A 16,095-nucleotide genomic window follows, 5' to 3' on the forward strand; every position below is an offset into this window, starting at 1 on the left:
GCGTTTACACAAAGCATGGCAAAATAAGAGAAATTTGCAATGTGAATATCACATTTACTGAATGAAGATAGTGAACTCTGCTCCAGCTGTTCTAGGGTCCATTTCTTCAGGAAGTATGGTGGGTGCTTCTTTCTGAAGTCTTGCAAACATCTGCACGGCCTCTACTCGTAGTTCTTCTTGATGTCTTTCCACTGCTTCTGCAAGTGCAGATTGAATGGTTAGAATACTCTCGATCATGGTATATTCATTTGGCAACAGTTCACAGGGCTTCCTTTACCACAGAAACCTTTATCTCCGGATGTACAAGCTGAAAAGGCAATCTATCATAAGCCTTACTCGCAGGTAAGCGAGACATAATTAATGCTGGTCTATCAACAACAAAAAAAAAACGCTTTAGTTTCAACGGCTACCGAGAGGAAATTTCTGCTCCTGCGTTGTATAGAGGTTTACAGATGAGCACGGGTCATTATCCGATGAAGAGATTTCAGCCCCACGAATGTCATTTTTCATGTCAATTCATTCCGCACAATACCGTTACAAACACACGGTGTGCCCAACGTGCTGGCAGCAAATGAATGGGGCTGTAAAATAAAAAGCAGATGCCTAGCCAAACTTGAAAAAAAAAAAAAAGGGGGGGGGGGGGGGGCGTCATCTTAGAGGAGCGTCGTTTCTTCTCATAGCAATTAAGAACGAAGGCACTGGTTAAGGTGGAACATTCCGACTTACCCCCTTATTCACAGAGTCGAAGAGCGTGTCCGCTACGACGTCCGATAGGCGCTCCAAAAAGACTGCGCCCACAATCGTTGCAAGCGCAAATGTTGACGTCTTCTTGAAAACGCTGTTGTAAACGGTGGTCAGAAAACCGCCCGACATCGTGAAAAGTCCAGGCTCGCCACGCACAGAAACCGACGAAGCACCGGCGACCTCACGAGTTCTACTTGCCCTTGTAAGATTGCAATGGCTGCATTTGGCTTGTCTTCGTGTTGGCTACAGCTGCAACGGCTGACCCAAATGTAAAAAAAAAAAAGCAGTCGCGCGTTTGTTTCTTTTTTTTCAAAAATAACGTCGTTGTTTTAAAACATCGAATGTATAACTAATTGTAATACAAATATTTGAAGTTTAAACAAACTGTGGCTAATAAACACAAATCTAGAAATTTGTTCCACTTAGTCGCGACACCTAACACTATTTGTTGCTCTTGTTGACATGCCTGTCGATTCTCCGGTACCGCGCGGACGCAATTGACGCGATCCGCCAGCGGCTAGTATGTATGAATAAATCGAGATAAAGATTAGCTCTTCGAAACTCAATTCTTTCCAGTTCCTGAAGCGCACAACCGACAGGAAACTGCCACCTGTTACGATGCCTTGTGGTACAGTATAATTAGTATCATTTGCATACTTACTCCAAACGTCAATGAGAACTTACAGCCCAAACTTTTTTTGCGGCATGATCTCTGTGACAGACTATTATAATGTAGTTCTTGTTACCGTGATTTATTTCAAAACAGAGGACGAAGGGAGTTTGCTGGTCACGATTATTGACACGAATCCATGCGCCAGTTTACTCCAAAATGAAGAGGTAAGCGTCTGCTGTTAAACCGCAGCATTATCCTATGGTACTTTTAACCATTTCGAGTGAACTTTCTCCTCGAAGAGTCGGTGTTCTGTGGAAATTATTCATAGCGCAGAGGTTACGGGTCTAATGTGTACTTCATAATACTCAAGGCTGCACAGTTTGCTGTCGGACATACGATCATGGAGTTCTCCGTCATTGTTGACAAGGGTATAGAGCGCTGAAATAAATAAGTCTCGGAGTGTCCTCGCCGTAGCTCCAGGATTCTGAACCTTGGAGATAGTCATTAACGGCATTTGGCACGAGAAATGGCACTGACTGCACTGTGACGCGCACTTTTTTTTCTCTTACAAACTTTATGGATCACGCATTGCTTAGCATGATATGCGAAGCAATATTCGGTCTCTGGTGACTGCAGGGGATAGTGTCGAAGTTTCTCGACGCGGCCACCGTGTTTTGCAACTCGCATCTGATGCTGAATCCATGCAACAAGCTAGCGGTCATCGCCTGCCACTCTCACAAAAGGTATTGCTGTTTGCAGAAAGCGAAATCGGGTGGCCGAGTTGTCACCACTTTGTTGTGAGCGACTTTAAATTGTACTTACTCTGGGGCTGTTTCAATTGCAGCTTGTTTCTTTATCCGAGAGCTCAGCCCTCTTCCCAGGATAACTATTCAGTGGATGGACAGTACGAACTTTTCAGCGAAGTTAAAAGTGCTATCAAGGAAGGCGTTAAGGAGCTTGTGTTATCAGGTAAGTTTGGTGGGAGCACTAGTGGCTGCATGTACCAGGAGCTGGGAGGTCGAGAGTAGAGCTGCCGTTGCTAAGGGAGTGATGTTTAGAGAATGCATGCATCAGCCTTGGCTGTTTATTTCAAAATGAAAAAAATATGCTGCATGTGCGTGCTTCAACTTTGAGGGCACTTGTCTGGGCTACTTTCTTTGAGAACTACCCAACAGCACCGAGCTTTAAGGATTTTGCCGAAATCCCTGCCATCACACTGTAGCCTGTGCAGGTAAGCACTAAAATTTAGCATTAAAGTGGGTGTACAACAGTCGGAGCACATCTATTTTGCTTGTCGGTTGCATAGAGGGGGACATGGTCATGCTTTCAACATCGATCACACTGTTTATATCACATTATTCAGTATTTTAATTTGGTTGAGAGACCACACTCCTGGCACTGGCCGTGACACTCCACAGTGGCAGTTTTCAGCAACAGATGCCGGTGCGTGATGTCATTTGGTTGGCATGCAATGATTGGGTAAATGTTGAGTGCATTGCTAATGTTGTCAATTGTAATGAGTTTGTGAAGTTATAACCCTCAGCACTGGGTCAACAGAATGAGCATACGTACCGACAAATAAAATATTCCATATTGTGCAATGTGAAAAACACCAGTAGAGATGCCACCAATCTCTTTACTCCAAAGATTTACCTTACTTAATTGTACATACTCTGGGATCATTCACACCATTTGACGACAGAAAGCTTTCAGACTTACGTGGCTCCACACGCATGTGGAAGCCTTCACCTAGAACCTGTAGCTTCTGCACTGCTGTAGACAACATCTGATGCCATGCATTCTCAGTGGGCTCCGTGCTTGCACCTTCCCAAATAACCTGCAGCAAGGTGCCAGTTTCATTATTTCATGAAGAGACTGTGGCCATGCTCACTGGTTATTTATGTGGGAAATTTGCTGCCGCGGTGCTTGTACATTAGGTGCTGTGTTTTTGGTTACTCGAATGTGTAAAAAGTGCACAGTTTTAAAAAGGCAGCAGCAATACGCCACTAATCTAATGAATTCCACGGCCTATAGGTACATTGCAGTGCCTGAGTTTTCTGTTTCAGTTGCTTTAGCAAGGTGATACAGGTTGCTTCTTTCATTGTACTGCAGTACAGAGATAGTCTTGCAAGATGGAGCGAATGGACATGTCTCTTACAGTGCGTGTATGACTCTACATCATGCCTTTTTTTTCTGCTTTTGTATTTTCAGATCAAAGTGAATCTCATATCTCGGAAACGTTGTTGACGGGAGGACTCAGCCTTGCCCTCTGTCGTATCCTTTCAGGAATTTGTTAATGTTGATTTGTTTTTATTGGTAATAGCATGAGAGTCTTGATACTTCTCAACTGCTCGTGATACTTCGGTTTAATACTGTGGGAGAGCATTGTACATTGCCCAGAGTGACCATGCTCCTGTGTCACATCATTGGGGCATCATTCGCATGCACGTGGCACTGAACTGGACTAGGCAATCACAGAACTCTTTGTTGTTCTACAGAACGACTGCAATGCACTCTGGAAACACCGGACTTTACTTAATTAGTTACCTTTTTCTGTCTAGAAATTAATATGCTGCTCTAGATAACTAAATTCCACTCTTTGCTTATCTTATTAAACTGATTCTTTTCTTTATGATGTGCCCAACGCAACAGTTTCTGTCCACAGGGAGAGGTTCCCATATGGGCGTCATCTGGAGAGTGAGTGGGAGAACAGTTTGGCAGAACTGTTGTGCCCTTCATAATGGCCAATTCTGTCCCTATATGGCACTTTGAAGAAGTTTCGTGGCCTTTGAGAAAGCTGTTAAAGACCCTGATAGCATGCTTTCTTAGTTACATCTTTTCCTTAATTTTGTGAACACCACAGACATTAACCGGGTAGAGAAAGAGACAGCAGGTCAGAAAAAGATAGCGTCTAGGATACTGGTAAGTTTCATTGCCATTTTTGCCTTGTCTTTATAATTAACTAACTCCACTAGTTATTACAAACTCCACTAGTTATTACAAACTTTCCACCTTCTTTGCAGGTGCTGTCTGCATCTGGTGAGAGTGCGTCGCAGTACCTCAACTTTATGAACGTCTTCTTCACTGCACAGAAAAAGGTTAGTGCTAACAGCCACTCTTGGTTTCACCTGAATAGCTGTAAACTTTTGTTTGTTTTGGTTGGTGCCGCTTAAAAGTGCAAGCCTAAGTTCTGCTCTCTATTCCTGCTTTACAAGCACTGTTAAAAAGTAATATGTATTAATCATCGTTAGCAAGCATTGTGGGAAGCCATAACTAGTGCTTGCTGCTTCTCAGCTTATGATGCTTACTGACAATGCTGGACAATACTTGGGATGATTTGCTGATGCCTAGCTAGGTTATGAAACTGTACTTTTAATAAATATTCCTGTTATCAGTTACAAATGGTAACTGCTATATTTCAGCTGTGATGTGCCAAACCGCGGAGGCAAAATTAAACATGTTATGGTGCAGAATGCTATCAATGGTATACAGCAATTCCTCTGCTTAATACTGCATTTACTCACTTAATCAAGTGCTGCATTTCCAAAAAAAAAGTTATGGAAATCTAAAGCTTCATTTATTAGCAAAAATTTATTTTGACAAACAAAATGCCATGTGCGTTCGTTATGCATCCATTGTGCAAGTAAATACCGTGCCATTTTGTGGTCGACTGTGTAAATGGCTGCAGCAACAGTTTACAAGAAGCTATGTATCGGAATCAATCAACGATGCTGTATATCTAGGAGCTTCTTATAAAGAATTTTTTTTATTATTATTTATCTTTTTAAACCTTTTTGCTGTTTCTCTACAGTGAAGGGAAAAGTGCCTTGGAAGAACTGTTCTTGATGGTTTTCATTTTGGTTATTTAGTTTGGTTACTTAGTAGTTTAGTTATCTGTGCTTCATGAATTAAAATCTACTGCATTTTATCTATCCAAAATCATGGTGCTCTGATAGAAATCCATCAAAAGCTGCTTTCACACACCTATAACTCGTCCACGATACAAAAGTTATTGTGGTCTTTAACATATTGTCTGCGTAAATTTAGAAAATGACTAAGAACCATTAAGTGTGATCTGAGCTCTCTCTCCTAATGAGTATTACTTTCAGAATATCATCATTGATGCTTGTGTTCTTGAAAAAGACTCCGGACTGCTGCAGCAGGTGAGACTTCTGACCATTATGTACAGGGTTTTTCTGTCACGTGCCAGCGTGTAATAGAGATACACTTAGGTGCTAGTTGCACCATGCTGTGCCAATGTAGCTATCGTCCTCGGTAAATACATAATGGCTGCTGTCATTAATAACGTAGCAGTGAAGTCATAAGTGTGAGTGGTGCAGTGTACTACAGTTTTTCTTTTTCGAGCATATTTCCTTTGAAATCTGAGACTACTAAAGCTAAAGGAGTTGTATCGAATTGAAAGCTTCTTTTGCCTATTTCCAACAAAGCAAGGCACGTGAGCACAACAGCGTTTCATTCAGAGATGGGGGGGACAATCTTCTGAAACTTGCTGAAACGTAGACAGGCAGATCACCCTTTCTGTGTACCTCTTTTCACATCCATGTCTATGCGTTGTTCCTGCAATGTTGTACCAACTTGCTCAAGCTTCCACTTCTACCATGAGATTTCTGCCTGCTGAAAAAAAAAATACATGTCATGCCCTGGCCTCAACCGTGTGTTTTCTGTCCTAATGAATTGTCAAGTGACATGTTGCATTATGTATGCGAGAAAATTCATGCATTTTGTATTTGAGCTTAGTTCATTTCACTCGTGCAATTGATTAGTATGAACAAGGTTTTACTGGAATGCATCCAAGCGGTTTTCAGATCTCCATCATGTGTTTTGACAGCTTAGTGCTGCAGGAAATGTTCGCTCATTTGTCATGCACAAAAGAAGGCGTGAGTTTTATGCTTTGGATTGCACTCTTTTTTTTTTTTTCAGGGCTGTGACATCACAGGCGGAAAATACATGAAGGTTCCAAACCACAGTGGCCTACTTCAGTACCTGCTTGTAAGTTCTGTGTGTATGACCTGTGACTTTAAGAGTAATGGAGATTTCTCCAGTGGCAATTATTTTGGTTGCCCTGTTTTAGAATTATCTGCTGCGGCAAGGAGAGGGAGTCGGTAGAAGACAACCATTAACTCATAATGATCAAAAAACCCAGTAGTTGCCCTTAAAGAATTGTTTAAGAAAACCTAGTATTTGCTCTTAAAGTATTGTTTTAATCTACTCTTTATGCGCAAAAAAAAAACTGAAGGAAAATGACTCTCATTCTAATTTATTTTGTAGTGTAAATCAAGTGGAGTATTGTCAATGCTGGCATTACATCAAGCTTAAAACAGCCATTTTAATGTGAAATATTATAACCCACAAGTGGTGCCGCAGCAGGAGTTCAGTGATTCAAGTGCAAGACGCAATAGCTGCATGTTTTGCCTTGCTGACACTGCTGACTTAACACACATGTCGATGATTGGACCATTCCTTTATCAAGGGTCCATGTATAACTTACAACATCATATTGAACGCCCCATGGTGCTCGGCTGCTGACCCGAAAGACGCGGGTTCGATCCCGGCCGCGGCGGTTGATTTTCTTTGGGGGAGAAATTCTAGAGACCCATGTACTGTGCGATGTCAGTGCACGTTAAAGGACCCCAGGTGGTTGAAATTCCGGAGCCCTCCACTACGGCGTCTCTCATAGCCTCAGTCGCTTTGGGACGTTAAACCCCATAAACCACCACCACCACCATATTGAACACCCCAAAAGTCATGTGCTCGATTTGATCTCATTGTTCATCCACTGAATGAGATGTCTGCAGCTCAGCTCAATGTGGTAATGGGGTTAGTTTCTAAGCCTTTTGCTGTGCATAAGTTATTATTTTTGTCAGTGAGGGCATTGTTCGTAAATTAGTCTTTTCACCAAGTAGCCCATAGATTACTTGTGAACAGCTGTCAGCACTGCCTTTTGCATATATGGTCAGCATAATTCACATTGTTGATGCCTGAAAAACATGTCTGTTCTGTTTTTGTAAGAAAAGCTCTCCAGATCACATTTCTGTGTTTCCCTTCTGACAGTGGTTGTTCCTTCCGGACAAGGCATCCAGAGATTACCTGGTTTTCCCACCACCGGTGCACGTGGACTACAGGGCGGCCTGTTTTTGCCACAGAAATCTCATCGAGATTGGTTACGTGTGCTCAGTATGCTTGTCCAGTAAGTATGCTCTTGTTGGGTGTTCCATGAAGTGTGGAAGTCAGCCTATTTAACTGTAGCATTAGTGAAAGGGTGCATGAAAGGGAAAGTGTGACACGCATCACAAAAATTAGTGCAGTTCATTATATCCCTGTAGTATCGGTTGTTTACATGGGCACAGCGTGAACAAAATGTTAAAATTACAAGAAGTACTTGCAGCTGGGCTTGTTGGTGCGTATGTGTGAAAGACATGTAAGCGCAAAATGGCAACACGGATGAGTAAGGGAACAGGACGAGCACTGCTGACAACATGAGTAAAGATCAGGTTCTTCTTCTTCTTTGCACCAGAGGTGCACCGCCAGAGACGGTTTGTTCCAACTTGAAGACTTGAAGACACAGGGATAAAAAAGGCAATAACTGAAGATTTATATACAGCTATTTACATTGCATATACAAGTTTAGGTACTCGAGACATTAAGCAGCAAAAGGACAAACAACAAAAATAGTGGATCTGGCTAATACTAGGGGAGGCCCCTACTCGGCTTTGCCGAAGATGCGTTGCATCTCACCTTAGCCCAGAACCCCGCTTCCGGCTCCGGGGCCCAGTTTTAAAGACTTAAAGGCCCGGCCCACATTTGGTGGCTTCCAATCATGTTACGATGTTCACATGATTGGTTTATCGAGAGCCTGGCCAGCCCTCCAGCTTCCGTAGGGCAAAACGCCCTTTCCACAAACCCAAACGCACGGTCGTGTCAAATGAAAATAAACACAAATATACATTCGTGCTCGGTACCGCGTGTCGGGTGGACACCCGTACTTCCCGGCGCGTTCGCGAGCGGCTGCGTTCCAAGAAAGGAGACGCTCCGCTTTGAGTGCCCCCAGCCGCGTTCCGATGACCCCCGCGAACGCTACCGATACCTTACACGCCCTTCCCAAGATTCTACAAAGGGCTCAAATGGCACTTTTAGAATTACAAACAAAAGGGATCGGTGTCTGACACGAAACTACCCTTCGGGTGACATAACATAAACAAAACGTACACATTCAAATGCGCGTTTCACACCTGTAAAACCAGCGCATTCACCGAAGTCCAAGCTGTCGCGCTGCGACCAGTTGCACCAACAAAACCAAAAACAAAATGCACACGGGCACCACCACAACATCACGCAAAATGCACACTTAAATACACACAGTGGCATGCCTGCCGTGTGCCGTAACACAGCGTCCAAGTTGGTGCGTTGCACCCAGTTCGCCTGCATGCACGCCGTCGTCCTGCTCGCGAATGAGCACATAGACACAGACACTCGCGACTGGAGCGTTCACAGCACTCGCCCAATGCCCACGTGAGCCTCCTTAGTCGCACCGAGCGTCCCTGTGTACATTCGAGCCACCACGTGTTGTCAGTAACACAATTAACGCCTAAACGGTAACTCACTCATTAGGCTGGCGCCACAACGGGGCGTGAACTGAAAAGACGGTGCCCTCCAGGATCAAAAACGTCCTGGTCATCGATAGGTGAAAATCTCTGACCATGCGACGCACTTGAGAGCACTCTCTCTCCGGCGCACCAGTACGACACGCGTGGTGCGTAAAGAGCATAGCCCCTGGCCCGTCCAAATATAGCAGTACAGTCAGTCTCGCTACACTTGATATGCCGACCTCTAGCACGGAACATACTGTTACTCGCGTCGACTTTCAGCGTGAAAGCCATGCACCTGCGTCTCTCTACTTTGCCTGTCTTCGAGCCATTTGCCCTGTTCCTGCTCAGGTAAACACTGGAATTGCCGCAACCTCCTTGATCGGCGCTTGCCGGCTTCGTGGCATCTTCTAACTCTGAGGCTGCATGAGACCCCTCGCAGTGAATTGACCCTAATTTGCCTTGTGGCAAGTCGCCACTCATTTCCGGGACCTCAAATGACCTGGCCGGACACACATTGGGTGCGTTCGAGGATTGCGCGGCGCTCTGCCCGGTCGGTCCAGCAGGCCCACCTCCGCTCTCTGCCTCGGATGAAGGGCTCTTGCCACCAGTAACGCTACGGGGCACTTCATGCCCTATGGCCGACACAGTGTGCGGTTGCGGACACGCTAGGTTTCCTGCTATCCCTAGCTCGCCAGTCTGACGTCTGTCGTCGCTGGTCGTTTCACGCTGAACCGACTGCTCTTTTTCGCAGCTTGCCTGAGACCGAGTTTTTATTCCTGAGCTCGCGTCCGCGTCCCTGGTGTCATTTGGGGTAGAGCTAACCTGGGCGGCCGGATCCTCGGAGTACGCGTTCACCGCCTCTAATACCGCGACGCTGCGTTTCGTCACGATACTTTCTTCAACTGCGATTCCAGCTTCGCAGAAATCTGGCTCACTTTGTACTTTTGCCTGGCTGTTTTCTTGACCTGTGCTTGACAAGCATAAGGCTTTACCTTCCAGCACAGGTGGCCTCTCCTCTCGGGACTCGGAGTAGTTGTCCCTCGCTAGTCCACTAGCTTTCCTAGACTCCTTGAGCTCAGCGAGCTCCAGCGCTAGCTGCTGGCGCTTTGCTTCTAATTCCTCCAAGACGCACTTAACGTCCTGAGGTTTTTCCTCGCACAGCGGCGCCTTTCCTCCATTCACTTTCGCAAGTTCAGCCTGAAAGTACGCTAAGCGCGCCTTCGCTAATTCCACTTGGTACCTCACATCGAGTGAGGGCCGGCTTGGATAACTCTCCATACCGCCTTCCGTACCCCTCAGCTGTCCTACCGGCTCGAACACAGGGACGTGAACCATGCGACCAAGGAAACTCACGGTTTCGATGCGTCGATCCGCATTGCCAGCTCCTTGGCGTCGGAGTCCACCGCCACTTTCCCCGGACGCTGCGATGAGCTGCCGCACGCCGCTGGTCCGCCGCCGGTGACCGTCGAGTTCTCGACGCGCTGCTTTCCTTCAAGGGACGCAGTATCGCGTCGCTGGCCTACTGCCGTGGTCCTTGCGTCCTTGCTGCCGTCTGTCCGCAGGTCCTTTCTCGAACGCTGCTGTTGCCTGATCGTCGCCTTTCTCCCTGCGTTCAATCTTCTTCCTGCGCCGTCTTCCGATGGCCGCAGGATCCTGTCGGCTGCGCCAGTAAAGATCAGGTTCTTCTTCTTCTTTGCACCAGAGGTGCACCGCCAGAGACGGTTTGTTCCAACTTGAAGACTTGAAGACACAGGGATAAAAAAGGCAATAACTGAAGATTTATATACAGCTATTTACATTGCATATACAAGTTTAGGTACTCGAGGCATTAAGCAGCAAAAGGACAAACAACAAAAATAGTGGATCTGGCTAATACTAGGGGAGGCCCCTACTCGGCTTTGCCGAAGATGCGTTGCATCTCACCTTAGCCCAGAACCCCGCTTCCGGCTCCGGGGCCCAGTTTTAAAGACTTAAAGGCCCGGCCCACATTTGGTGGCTTCCAATCATGTTACGATGTTCACATGATTGGTTTATCGAGAGCCTGGCCAGCCCTCCAGCTTCCGTAGGGCAAAACGCCCTTTCCACAAACCCAAACGCACGGTCGTGTCAAATGAAAATAAACACAAATATACATTCGTGCTCGGTACCGCGTGTCGGGTGGACACCCGTACTTCCCGGCGCGTTCGCGAGCGGCCGCGTTCCAAGAAAGGAGACGCTCCGCTTTGAGTGCCCCCAGCCGCGTTCCGATGACCCCCGCGAATGCTACCGATACCTTACAACATGGGTTTCTTGGGAAATCATAGTAGAGTGGAGAGTACGAAATAGTGGTGAAAACCAGATTGTAGTGTGTGTGAAAAAAATATGTTAACAGAGGGCAGCACTAGTTATCAGCTCTGAAACCTTTTCTTGCTGACTCAAAAAACAAAGTGTGAACATGAGATTCTTTTGTGCGAGCCTTCAGAATTATTCAATTAAGGTAGCACCTCTTTCAAGAGCAGAACACTTTAAAGAGGGCAAATAGCTCATGAATGGAAAAGCAGGGGAGGGGCAGCCTTTAGTGGACTGCTCTGACCCAATACTCCATGCTTTTTAAAATGGAAAGGGAAAAAAATGCAGTTCAGTTTAACATATCTAAGAATACGTAGCTGTGATCTTAGGTTTACTTTGCTAATATAGACATAATCCAAAACGGCCTGCAAAAATAATGATCATTATTACGAGAGTCTCTTGAAAAGACTCTAGTAGTACTAGTCACTTTAGCTTCAGTTTGTTCTGCGAGTGCCCTGTGTGTTCAACTGCTTGAAAAGTAATAAACAGCGTAAAAATGATGCTTGCTTACCCAGTGTAATGTATTCAGCTTTGAATAACGTGGATAAAACTGGCTGGTGTGCGAACCAGTGCTAAAATATTTCACAGTACTCATGACACTGCTGTTTCTTTTCCAGTTTTTTGTGCATTCAGCCCCATCTGCTCTACATGCCAGTGAGTATACTTTATTGCCGGTAAAACTCTGTCGTGATGCACTTCATCATTACTAGCTATGAAAACTTGCGAAATTGGTTCAGAATCAGGGCAAAAACAAAACATTTTCTCTGTGGCCTGTGCAGCAGGAAAAGTTTTTTTGTAGCTGCGTAGTTGTTTCTTAATGTAGTATGGAATAGGTGCTTGTTGGCTGTATGGCTCTTGTTAGTTGTGTACGTGGGTTGGATTAATGTCATAATTATCATCATCATCAGCCTGACTATGCCCACTGCAGGGCAAAGGCCTCTCCCATGTCTCTCCAATTAACCCTGTCCTTTGCCAGCTGCAGCACTGTACCCCACAAACTGGTTAATCTCATCCGCCCACCTAACTTTCTGCCCCCCCCCCCCTGGTGCTCTTGCCTTCTCTTGAATCCATTCTGTTACCCTTAAGAGCCAGTGGTTATCTTGCCTTAGCATTACATACCTTGTGCTGTCCAAGCCCATTTAATCCTCTTGATTTTGAATAGGATGTCATTAACTGGCGTTTGTTCCCTTACCCACTCTGCTCACTTCCTATTTGTTTTCCCTGGACATGAAAGTCCATTTCTTTTGCTACTAACGTTTGCTTCAGCATGCATTGTTTAGGTGGTGTATCTTATAGTATGGCCTTTAAATTCAACCTGTTCTTATTGCAGAACTGCCTTCAAGTTCACTGGTCCACTTCCTCCTTTGCTCAAAAGTAAAAAGAAGAAACAGAAGCTTGGGATCTAGTCGCATGGCTGCAAAGGATTTCAAGCACATTACTGGCTAAATACAGTACCACCGAGACTGTAAATAAATAAACTATTTGCAACACCTTGCATATGATATTAAGTTCACTTTATAAACGTTTTGTTTACGTTTTTTAAAACTAGTGCCTGTATTAAAATGGACAAGAACAATTAACTATGGGTAGCAAGCCATCAAGATGGATAAAGCTGCTCTGCATGGAAATCTTTTAAGAGGAGCGCAAGTATAAAGCACAGAAATTAAGTGTGGCTACCCTAATACAAAGTGTGGGCTTTATTACAGTAGGTCAGTGATTACAAAATTTGCACAACTGAAACCACCCTGCACTTCTGAAAATTCTTGGCTGCCTTGTGCAAAAGGCAATGTGTTGAGCTGGCATGAACAGTTTTATTGGCCACTGCCCATGATCTGGTACCTGCTGCTCAAAGTGATTATGTACAAAGATTTTGCTAATATCTGACTGTCTTCTATGTATCGCTGCTATACAGTACAGCCGGCCAAATCTTTAGCTGGCGTGCGCGACGGCTGCTTTTCCCGCGCTCCTGCACTTTGTGACAAAGCAAACTTGGGGAAAGCTCAATATTAAGTAGGGGTTTAGTGAGCTTCTGCTTAAATTTGATATCAAAGCGAGTTGGCATCGTCATAAGCTGCAGGAGGACAGAAAACGCGGCCGTCAGGCACGCCAGCTAAAGATTTGGCCGGTTGTACATAACTTTTACATTGACTTAAATGCTTGTTTGCATGAGCAACTAGCTGATCATCGGAGCAGCTGAAATTTCTGATACCATTCACTCTAAACTACATCTGCTTCGACAAATTAAAAAAGCAGTAGACACAAGTGTTCTGAGGAAAGGCAGCAACAACTGCAAAATTTTATTTGGACTCAGAGCAGGTACACAGTTTCCTCACAACATTTTGGTCATGGGATATAAGAACACACCAAATATCAAAATAGAGAGTAAATATACATCTCTGAATATAAGTTACAGAAATATTGAATATAGTCTTGTACTGCCCAACAATGGTTTGACGCCTTTTGGCCGCCTTAATCTCGGGAAGGAAAAAAGCCTTGTGCAAATCGCATGCGATGCACATCCTTGCGACAGCAGAAGAGAGCTGGAACTCCACTGCGAATCATGATCTCCTCCAACAAGTGATGTTAGAGCGTGGAGCAAGATTTTCTGAAATGACATCCTGAGCAGCACACTGCACATTTCGCGTCTTGCGACAATGCAACTTTGATGACAAGAACACACTCAACACAGTACGGTAGCACCTTTGATATTCAATACACAAACATCATGGCAATAGATGCCCGCCAAGTGAGCACTGACTTAGACCCTGTGTGGTACACTAATGTGACCAAAGGCAGGAGCAATTTTCTTGATCAGGTCTCATTTCCAGTCTTTCACAACATTGGCACAAGCTCTTGAACGAAATAAGTGGTATGTAGTTTGCCACCACGCAAAAGTAAAACGCTTATATTCCAGGTTTTCTTGTAACATGAGCAACAGAAATATGCATTTCATGCACAGTATGCATCTACACCTGCACCAAAAAATATGATGGGTTAACTTTTGCATGCAACACTGAACCATTAGTTTTCTTCATTCATCCTGCACTGCTAGTGCATTGTGTATACAAGAGATCTGCTCACCAGAATAACAAAAAAGGTTGTAAGCTTTGACAATGCATGGGATGTGTGTGCTCTAAGCATTTGAATCATTAACTCTGTGACAGGAAAACCAGAGTGAAACAGCAGTTTTCTATGCATCTGTAGTCCCATGCATTGTGAAATACCACAGAAGATCACATACAACACCAGCACAGAGAATTGGGTACTAAGTACGCTGAAAAGCAAGCAGAGCAATTCCCTGACAGAAGTGCGATTACAAACATCTGTGCTTCTATCCTAGTTAGCTTGTGGCAAGCACGACAAATTAGCCAGCTGCAGATGGACACAAAATTGGCTTGCTGGAAAATTATGCTTTCTTCTTCGCTTTATCAACATCAACTTTTTGACGGCATATGCTACCAGCCAAAAGCAATGCATTGCACACATATGTTGTGACACAAACCACACACAGGTCGTAGAGAATAAAGTAGAGGATGTACGCTAAGTAGACTGAGGTGATGTTTGACAGCACACAGAGAGCAAAATGTACTTGGTCCCAGCGTTTTCCATCAGGCATGCCTGCAAAAAAGAAAGAACTTGTTTGGCTACGAATGGTGGTTTTGCATGCCGCAAGTCTAGTATGTTGTGCCACCGAGCTTGTGAGTGTTTTCATAGCACATATAACAAATTATGAATTCCATACATCAGAAGTTCTGCAGTTGCAGAAAAAAAAGATGAAAAGCTTGAAAAGAATATTTAAGGATGGATGCATGTACAGCTATCTGTCCAGAAGGGCAAACGTGCATGCATTTAACCAATTCAAGCAAGCAGTTTCGCCAATTCAGTTTTCGCAAAATAATTAAGCGATCAAAGAGCTTCAAGTTCAGTCATCATCCACAACTGCTTCGGCTAGTTAAGGCATTTCAATCGCACCACATGCACTCTTGTGGAAAAAAATAAATAAAAATTGCATCCCTGCGGGTAAACGACGAAAGAGTGAGAATTCATAACCATACTTTGGTTCTTACCGCATATGAAAACGATGCAGTAGAATATAATTCCATAAACGCTGTTCGGCTGGATAAGTATGGAATCAGCATTCACAAAACGTTGAAAAAGGCCCATTCCTTTGCCGTACCTGAAATTACCAATAATAAAAGTTTAAATATAATAACTAATTTCCATCTACCATAATCGCAGCACCGCGCATACGATTATAAGTGCACCTCGCGCATAGTATTTCCATTGTTTTTACAGGCCATTTGGTGATGCGATTATGGACAAGGAAGCAGGAAATCGTGCTACCGCAACATGTTGCTGCATGCGTACCTTGAATTGAAAGCTACCGTGCAGCTGACGCGGGGGCTGATATCGCACATTGGCGCGTACTTGGGATCGTGCTCCGCACGGGTTTCGACAACGTAGGCGTAGACCGAAACCAGAACACCCAAGGAGCAAACAACAGCGTTGAACAGCTTGAGGCGTCGTCGCCTCGCAGGAGGGTTAGCGGGCAGCATTTTCAGTCAAGGACTAAACAGAGAACCTCCTGCACGCGACGTCAACACGCAGATCGCGTCAAACAAGTCAAACGGCGGGGATGCATACGACGCTAGATACGCGCACGAAAGAACGATGGACGATGGATGACCGCAAAATAGCCAGTAGCCAGTGCAGCCGCAATGAATATCCCCTAAAAAAAGAAAAAGAAGTAGGTCGGTTTTTGATTGGTAGTCAGTGCTCTCTAGCGGTAAAAACTTGAGGCAT

The 16,095-nt window shown here is 44.7% G+C and overlaps 4 protein-coding genes across 6 annotated transcripts; 1 reads left to right on the plus strand and 3 right to left on the minus strand.

Moving 5' to 3' along the window:
* Window positions 1-33: 33 nt before the first annotated feature.
* Window positions 34-970, minus strand: ox (ubiquinol-cytochrome C reductase complex subunit oxen). The gene is made up of 2 exons (XM_089574460.1): window positions 727-970; window positions 34-197 (listed from the first exon to the last, which is right to left on the minus strand). The coding sequence occupies exons 1-2, from the start codon at window positions 871-873 to the stop codon at window positions 162-164; spliced, it is 183 nt and encodes a 60-aa protein (XP_089430586.1). The 5' UTR covers window positions 874-970; the 3' UTR covers window positions 34-161.
* A 235-nt stretch (window positions 971-1,205) lies between these two features.
* Tfb4 (transcription factor B4) lies at window positions 1,206-12,787 on the plus strand. Of its 2 annotated transcripts, none has more exons than XM_089574462.1 (13): window positions 1,206-1,264; window positions 1,321-1,372; window positions 1,511-1,581; window positions 1,994-2,100; window positions 2,202-2,326; window positions 3,569-3,631; window positions 4,221-4,279; window positions 4,381-4,455; window positions 5,467-5,520; window positions 6,299-6,367; window positions 7,430-7,565; window positions 11,910-11,946; window positions 12,623-12,787. In XM_089574462.1, exons 2-13 carry the CDS (start codon window positions 1,363-1,365, stop codon window positions 12,696-12,698), a joined length of 882 nt encoding a protein of 293 aa, XP_089430588.1. In that variant the 5' UTR covers window positions 1,206-1,264; window positions 1,321-1,362; the 3' UTR covers window positions 12,699-12,787. The 2 variants fall into 2 exon arrangements, with proteins under 2 accessions (XP_089430588.1, XP_089430589.1); XM_089574463.1 differs by having other exon boundaries at window positions 1,244-1,268.
* Window positions 7,855-11,217, minus strand: LOC149364504 (uncharacterized). 2 transcript variants are annotated; one of them, XM_089574461.1, is made up of 2 exons: window positions 10,888-11,217; window positions 7,855-10,704 (listed from the first exon to the last, which is right to left on the minus strand). In XM_089574461.1, the coding sequence occupies exon 2, from the start codon at window positions 10,297-10,299 to the stop codon at window positions 8,983-8,985; it is 1,317 nt and encodes a 438-aa protein (XP_089430587.1). In that variant the 5' UTR covers window positions 10,300-10,704; window positions 10,888-11,217; the 3' UTR covers window positions 7,855-8,982. The 2 variants fall into 2 exon arrangements, 1 of the variants encoding a protein (XP_089430587.1); XR_016289200.1 differs by lacking the exon at window positions 10,888-11,217 and having other exon boundaries at window positions 7,889-7,930; window positions 8,114-10,803.
* A 770-nt stretch (window positions 12,788-13,557) lies between the features above and the next one.
* On the minus strand, window positions 13,558-15,967 carry Vkor (Vitamin-K epoxide reductase). The gene is made up of 3 exons (XM_089574464.1): window positions 15,661-15,967; window positions 15,360-15,469; window positions 13,558-14,910 (listed from the first exon to the last, which is right to left on the minus strand). Exons 1-3 carry the CDS (start codon window positions 15,846-15,848, stop codon window positions 14,699-14,701), a joined length of 510 nt encoding a protein of 169 aa, XP_089430590.1. The 5' UTR covers window positions 15,849-15,967; the 3' UTR covers window positions 13,558-14,698.
* Between the last annotated feature and the right edge of the window lie 128 nt (window positions 15,968-16,095).

The sequence above is a fragment of the Amblyomma mixtum genome, chromosome 2, assembly GCF_055824585.1.
Source record: "Amblyomma mixtum isolate Tamu chromosome 2, ASM5582458v1, whole genome shotgun sequence".
NCBI lineage: Eukaryota > Metazoa > Arthropoda > Arachnida > Ixodida > Ixodidae > Amblyomma > Amblyomma mixtum.